The sequence below is a fragment of the Rhincodon typus genome, chromosome 1 (genome assembly GCF_021869965.1).
Source record: "Rhincodon typus isolate 14 chromosome 1, sRhiTyp1.1, whole genome shotgun sequence".
Lineage (NCBI taxonomy): Eukaryota > Metazoa > Chordata > Chondrichthyes > Orectolobiformes > Rhincodontidae > Rhincodon > Rhincodon typus.
The window spans coordinates 165325801-165332407 of NC_063332.1; the positions used below are offsets into that span (position 1 = coordinate 165325801).

Here is a 6607-nt window from a genome sequence, read left to right on the forward strand (position 1 = left end):
CTGATATACATTTCCACAAGCAGTAGCTAACCAGCGCCTCAGTCCAGTGTGCATTTTCTTATGTAATTGCAATTGGTGAGCATGAACCTTGCTGTTTGACATTGGGAAGCATCGCGTTTAACCCAGGAAGTATCCTCACACAGGTTTGTCTCTGGATTGTGACCAGACATTGGGGGTAGGAGGAGTGGGCAGGGATAAACTGATTTCTCCCCTCTACCTCATTCCTAACTCCCCTGCCACCAGTCTTTGGTCAGCAGAGGTGTGGTAAATTTGTAATGTTACTGGACCTACAGGAATGCCAGGCGCTAATGTTCTGGAGAACTGGGTTTGAATCCCAACATGGCAGATGGTGAAATGTCACTGCTTATGATTATAAAAAGCTTTCTGGCTCGCTGACTTCTTTCAGGGAAGGAAATTTGCTACCTTATCCGGTCTGGCCTACAGGTGACTGATAGTAATGTGGTTGGCTTCTAACTGTCCTCTGAAATGGCCTACAGAAAGGCACTTAGATCCAGGGCAATTCGGGATAGGCAATAAATACTGGCCTAGCCAACAGCACACAGATACCATGAATGAATAAACAATACATGGCTCAGAAGATAAAGCCAGGGTGTAATCTGATCCAATCAGACCTGGCAATGGTCATTTCAATCCCCAGTTACTGCGATTAGATACAGGGACATGCTGCTCACCAAGGCATCATTGGAGCCAATTATCATTTGAGCATGTGTCTGATTTAATAGTCTGTTTGATGCATGGTTTTTGATGCGTTAACCTTTATTTTTTCCACATCTCTAATTTGCATAGGTACAGACTTCCAGATCAACAGTTTGCCGTTGCCTCGGAAACATCAACACGAATGGGCCTTGTTCCATGAAGAATCCCCTAAAAACAATTACAAGCTTTTCCACGAGCCCACCATCACGTTATTTAATTACACTTCCACATTCAGCCGCAACTCTCACATGCCCCTGACCACCCAGTACTTGGAGAGCATCGAGGAGTTGAAAACCCACAAGTACTTGATCCCGTTGTCTCGGAAGAATCAGCTGAGAGAACATCTAGCACCATTAGTGTATGTACAGTCTGATTGCGATCCACCTTCGGACAGAGATAGCTACGTCCGGGAATTGATGAAATACATCCCAGTGGATTCTTACGGGGCGTGTTTGCATAACAAGGACCTTCCCAGTCACTTGAAGGATCCCACAACCATGGATGATGATGGACTTTACAAGATTCTTGCTCAGTACAAATTTATCCTCGCTTTCGAGAACGCTGTTTGTGATGATTACATCACGGAGAAGTTGTGGAGATCTTTCAAGCTGGGAGTGGTTCCGGTTTATTATGGCTCTCCCAGTGTAGCTGACTGGCTCCCCAGTAATAAAAGCGCTATCCTTGTCGAGGGTTTCTCACACCCCAAGGAATTAGCGGAGTACATCATGCACTTGGACAGCAATGACCAAGAGTATGGGGTCTTCCTCGAGTGGAAATGGAAGGGTCCCAAGTCCAATGAGAAACTGCTGACTGCAATGAAGGACCGCAAGTGGGGGGTTCGGGATCTTTCCCGGGATAATTACATTGATGCCTTTGAATGTCTTGTGTGCAACAGTGTGTGGGAAAATCACAGAAGAAAGGAAAAGGTATTTTACATGCATAACTTGTTCTCTGTTGTTCATGAGCTCAAAGGCACAACAGAGCAATCACACTATGTTGACATTTACAGCCCTAAAATTGTTGAGAGAGGAAGCAAGTCCAGTCTCAGTTTGGAGGGCCCAGAACTCTGAACTTCTGGGATTATGCCCCATTTAAATCAGACTTTTAGTTCCACTTGTGATGGGAGGGAGTAGAGCGATGTATGTAGATTTTTTGAAACCTAACGAGATGCATTTGACCCCTTGCCAGGACGTACTGGAGTAAGAACAAACAAAAAGGTTGGGAGAAAAGAACAACAGATCAGGTAGCATCTGTGGAGAGAAACGGAGTTAACATTACAAATCAGTGGCCTTTATCAGAACTGCCATTGGTGGTCTGATGAGGATAGGAAGAATAAAGGGTAAAGTCTGTAACAGAGTGGAGACCAGGGGAGATTAATTAACCAAGAGTCTCATGATACAACGGCCAAAAGGTGTTGTCATGGATATGTTGAAGCATGTGTTGTGTCCAAGTGAGTTTGAATTATTCCATAGAAACCATCCAAATGCAACATGAAGGGATTGTTAAAAGAAACAAGGCAAAGCTGAGCTCAGCAAAACAGAGAACAAGGTAGAGACATGAGTTATACGCTAAAGTTTTTGAACTCAGTGTGGAATCCAGAAGGCTATAAAGTGCCACATTGAAATATAAGGTGCTGTTTGTTAAACTTGCGTTGGGTCACGCTGAAATGATGTTGCAAGCCATAGGCAGAAAGGTCAGCATTTTTTTTTGCTGTCATTTCAGACATCCAACATCTGTGGCATCCTGCTCCTCTGATGCTGCCTGGCCTGCTGTGCTCCTCCAGCTTCACACTGTGTTATCTCAAACATCTGTAGCATTTTGCTTCTGTGTAAGAACCTAGTGGAACTCGTTAGGAATCTGCACGTTTGCAAATCCTTTCCTTAGGCTTTGAGATCAAGACCATGGCTTCGATGGGAAAATTCCCTGGGGCAAACAGAAATGATACTGCAGGTGGTCAGGGCTCAGGTTGGAGATTTTTGAATTAGATGATGCCTTAGTGCCAGTGATAGATTTCTCTGTTTGAAACGTAGCTGGGATTTGTTCTCACTAATTTTTTTTTTCAATCACTCTTTGCCTTAACAACAGGGTTTATCGCCAATTCAGTGGCGGGCACGAGCCAATCACCTGAGTTGTCCAGAGCCAGTGGCATTCACTTTCCTGTCGCCCTCGACAGGGAGGGCAGTTATGCGAGAGTTGTGGCTGCCCAGTTTCCATCAGTCAAAACGTGAAGCGGCTGCTTTAAGGCGGCTCGTGGAGCGGAACCGAAACTTTACAACCGAGCAGTTCTGGAGATTGGTGTTTGAGGAACAACTTTAATTTTATTTCTCAGAAAACAAAAAAAAATCCATTCTTGGGTTTCTTCTGAGGAATCACATGAAAAATGCATCGAATGAAGGCAATGCAAGGTTTCTTACCAGTGAGAGAGAGAAAAAAAGAAACAGTCCAGCGATTACTAAGTGCTGTAGTGCCTCCGTGCATCTTTTAGAAGTTCCACATCAGTAACTGTTTAGTGTGATGTGAATTAACTGTAGCATCTGTCAGTTGATTGTAACTTGGAGCAAGTGATGTTTTCTTATGTGCAGGAGATTTCCTCAATAGGAACCATTTCAAATCTCATGGACCTTGAAATTATGCTGCGGCAGGAGTTTAAATGCTGAACAAGTTCTTCTGAAGATCCTCTCTGCTATTTTCAAGGAAGCATTAACCCCTTCAAATTCATCAACAAATTCCCTCCACTGGAATAAATGAGAAATGAATCTGAGACAAAAGTTCTAAATGTCGGTGCTTAATGGCTGTCATTAAGACCAACCATTTTTTACTGCTACAACATGGAAAAAATACATTACCAGAGACCCAGGTAATGTTCTGGAGACCCGGGTTTGAATCCTGCCATGGCGTATGGAATTTGAATTCAATAAAAAATATCTGGAATTAAGAATCTAATGATGACCATGAATTTATTGCCCATTGTCAGGAAAAACCCATCTGGTTCACTAATATCCTTACCTGGACTGGTCTACATGTGACTCCAGACCCACAGCAATGTGATTGACTCTGAACTGCCCTCTTGACAATTAGGGATGGACAATAAATGTTGTCAAGCCAGCAACGCCCTTGTCCCTTAAATGAATTTTAAAAAACTTGCTTCTATTGTAAAGGCAGAGCTGGGATTGTCGCTAATGGCTTGCCTGGATGACTGCAAACTTAACACCAGTCAAGAAAAAGCAGCCCACTTGATCAAGAGCTTAAGCTTAAACATTTGGAGACCACAAGGACTGCAGATACTGGAATCCAGAGGCTATAGGTATGAGGCTCCTTGGAGGGGCAGGCAAGTCAATGCTTCGGGGCGAAACCCTTCATCAGGGCAGATGCATGGTGGCAACAGTGTGCACCATCTACAAGACACACTGCAGCAATTCACCAAGACTCCTTCGACAGCATATTCCAAACCCCTGGCATCTACCATCTAGAAGGACAAGGACAGCAGATACATAAGAATACCACTCCCTGCAGGTTGCTTTTCAAGCCACTCATTATCCTTGCTTGGAGGTACATTGCCTTGCATTGCGTCAGTATCCTGGCCTTCCCTTCCTAATGGCATTGTGGGTGTACCTACATCAACTGGATCACAGCAGTTCAAAAAGGCAGCCCTTAGGGTAATTAGGAATGGGCAGTAAATACTGGCTTAGCCAGTCATGCCCACATCCCATGCTGAAATGAAAAAAAAATTGCCACAGCATCTGTTCAAGGTCGTGGTTACCAGGGCTCAGAGGTAAAATCTAAGCTGATGGAGTAAATTACATGTAGCTGCATATTAAACTAAACTGACATTAACTGACTACCAACATAACGCAGACTGGGATTTCACAATGAGAAGAACATGTAGAAAATTTGATCTAACTAATGGAGATTGTGAAATTCTCAGTAGTCTGGAACATAACCTTTGTCTTTCCCTGTCTGCTGCTGAAACACTCGTTCAAGCTTTTGTTACTATTGGATTCAACTATTTCAATTTTGCCTTGGACACCTTCCTACTTTATATCATCGGTGACTTAAAGTGGATCTGGAATATTTGCTGTCCATTTCTTACCAATTTCACTATTAAATGAGTAACATTAGTACCATAATATGTTTGTTCTGTTACCTTTCTTCCAAGCTGTGGTTGATACATTCAGTATATATGAACATATTAATTGGTATGCTGAGAATCACTGCCATAGTTGGGTCTCTAGATTCTGCTTGTGTTCGTAAATCTGTCAAAATATCTTAACTTAGAGTTTTGTAACTCCCTGCACGCTATTTGTATCCTGTGTATTTAGTTTTATATCTGACAGCCTTAAGCAAAAGTTTTTTTATTACTAGTAAGGTATGAACTGGTGATTTACTGCTGTAACTGTATTTTCTATTTTTTTCTAAAGCAACACTGTATTTTGTTATCAGAAAAGCACATTGAAGGAGATGTGGAGTGATGCTGATGTAACTACAAAGGACTGTATATAGTCACGGGTAAAAATTGGAGAATTGAGAATGCATTATTTATCTGTGCTCAGACATCCGAATGTGAATTTTTTCGACCCCCTTGAACCTTCCCCACTATTTAATAAGATTGTGGCTGATCTGATTACTCCACATTCCTGCCTATCCTGATAACTTTTTACCCTCTTGCTTATTCAAGAATCTCTCTACCTCTGCCTTAAAAATATGCAACGACTGTGCTCCCACCACCTTTTGATGAAGAGAGTTCCAAAGACAATGACCCTCCCATGAGAAAATATTTCTCCTTGTCACTGTCCCAAATGGATGACCCCTTGTTTTAAACAGTGACCCTTAGGTCCAGATTCTCCTACCAAGGAAACATGCTCTCCACTTCCACCCAGTCGAGACCCCTCATGATCTTGTATGTGTCAATCAAGTCGGCTCATTCTTCAAAACTCTAGCGGATACAAGCCTAGTTTATCCAACCTTTTTCTCATAGAACAACCCACCTATTCCAGGCATGAGTCAAATAAGCCCATCTCTGAACTGCTTCCAACACCTTTATAGCCTTCCTTAAATAAGGAGAACAATACTGTACGCATTATTTCAGATGTGATCTTACGGTTGCCCTGTGTAACCAATACAATTCCCCTTGCAATAAATAATAACAATAGGTTTTCTCACTACTTACTGAACCTGCAGATTAACCTTTTGTGACTCATGCCTTGGACATCATGATCCCTCTGCATCCCGAGCTCTGCAATCTCTCATGTTTTCGATCATTTGCTTCTTTTTTTTTCATTCTTCCTATCAAAATGGACAGATTCACATTTTCCCATATCATGCACCGTTTGCCAGATCTTTGCCCATTCACGTTGCCTATCTATATCCTTTTGCAGCCTCATTGTAAGAGCACAAGGAGCAGGCCATTCACCCTCTGACCCCTGCCTCATCATTAACAAGGATATGGCTGATCTGCCCCAGAGCTTAACTGTTGTGCCAGCTCATTATAGTCCTCAAGTCCCTGACATTTCAAAAATCCACCTACCTCCTCCTTAAATAATTTTAAGTGATGTAGTTATGTCTTGGCAACCACCTAGAAACCAATCTCTGGCAACCACCTAGAAACCGATATCCGTTTCAAGCCCACAGCTACTTGGAATACACTTCCTCCCACGCACCTTCCTGCAAAAATGCCATCCCCTATTCCCAATTCCTTCGCCTCTGCCGCGTCTGCTCCTAGGATGAGGCATTCCACTCCCATACATCTCAGATGTCCTCGTTTTTCAAGGACCGCAACTTCCCCCCCTCAGTGGTCGAGAACGCCCTCGACCGTGTCTCCCACATTTCCCGCAACTCATCCCTCGCACCCCCTCCCTGCAATAACAACGAAAACAGAATACCCCTCCTCCTC

General features: G+C 43.1%; 1 protein-coding gene across 4 annotated transcripts in view; it reads left to right on the plus strand.

Annotated features, from left to right (window-relative positions):
* The window catches only part of fut10 (fucosyltransferase 10), a 54617-nt gene that overhangs the window by 44273 nt on the left and 3737 nt on the right, over nucleotides 1–6607 (plus strand). The window contains exons 3-5 of one of the 4 annotated variants that reach the window (XR_007262987.1): nucleotides 808–1643; nucleotides 2440–2682; nucleotides 2803–2895. Coding sequence is in view for 3 of the 4 variants with exons in the window: in XM_048601526.1 (XP_048457483.1) it covers nucleotides 808–1643; nucleotides 2803–3033 (1067 nt within the window). In the remaining variant the exon portion in view is untranslated. Of the gene's footprint in view, nucleotides 1–807; nucleotides 1644–2439; nucleotides 5243–6607 lie in introns of those variants that run through there. The other 3 variants (XM_048601526.1, XM_048601530.1, XM_048601529.1) reach the window with 3 other exon arrangements.